Consider the following 421-nt stretch of genomic DNA (forward strand, 5'->3'; position numbering starts at 1 on the left):
CCCGGGCCCAGCAGTGTTCCCGGGAGCCGCGCAGTGCGGGGCGCGGTGGAGGCCGTGGGTGCTCACTGCCCGCCCCGCAGGGTGACTCCGGTGGCCCGCTGGTGTGCGGGGGCGTGATCGAGGGCGTGGTCACCTCGGGCTCGCGTGTCTGCGGCAACCGCAAGAAGCCCGGGATCTACACGCGCGTGGCGAGCTACGTGGATTGGATCCAAAGCACCCTGGCCGACGTCGTGGGGAACTGAGGACCACCTGGTCGGCCGCCACGCTTTGGGCCGGGGGGCTTGCAATAAAGTGATTCCACCTTGCAGTCGGTCAGTCTCGAACACGGCGGAGGCGAGCCGGCCGGGGAGGCGCGGTCCGCGCACTGAAGCGCACCAGCGGCTCCGCCGGGGGGGGGGCGGGGGGACCGGGGGCGGCGGGG

At 73.4% G+C, this 421-nt stretch overlaps 2 protein-coding genes across 2 annotated transcripts in view; one reads left to right on the forward strand and one right to left on the reverse strand.

The window, feature by feature from the left end:
• CFD (complement factor D) overlaps positions 1-310 on the forward strand; it is a gene marked incomplete in the record, with an annotated part of 1,736 nt that extends 1,426 nt beyond the window's left edge. Inside the window, 1 exon segment of the mRNA XM_014585480.2 lies at positions 81-310. Coding sequence (XP_014440966.1) covers positions 81-242 — 162 coding nt within the window.
• The window catches only part of MED16 (mediator complex subunit 16), a 47,298-nt gene that overhangs the window by 19,301 nt on the left and 27,576 nt on the right, over positions 1-421 (reverse strand). The window lies entirely within an intron of this gene.

This window comes from Tupaia chinensis, unplaced genomic scaffold (genome assembly GCF_000334495.1).
Source record: "Tupaia chinensis unplaced genomic scaffold, TupChi_1.0 Scaffold149964_1, whole genome shotgun sequence".
In the NCBI taxonomy this organism is placed as follows: Eukaryota; Metazoa; Chordata; class Mammalia; order Scandentia; family Tupaiidae; genus Tupaia; species Tupaia belangeri.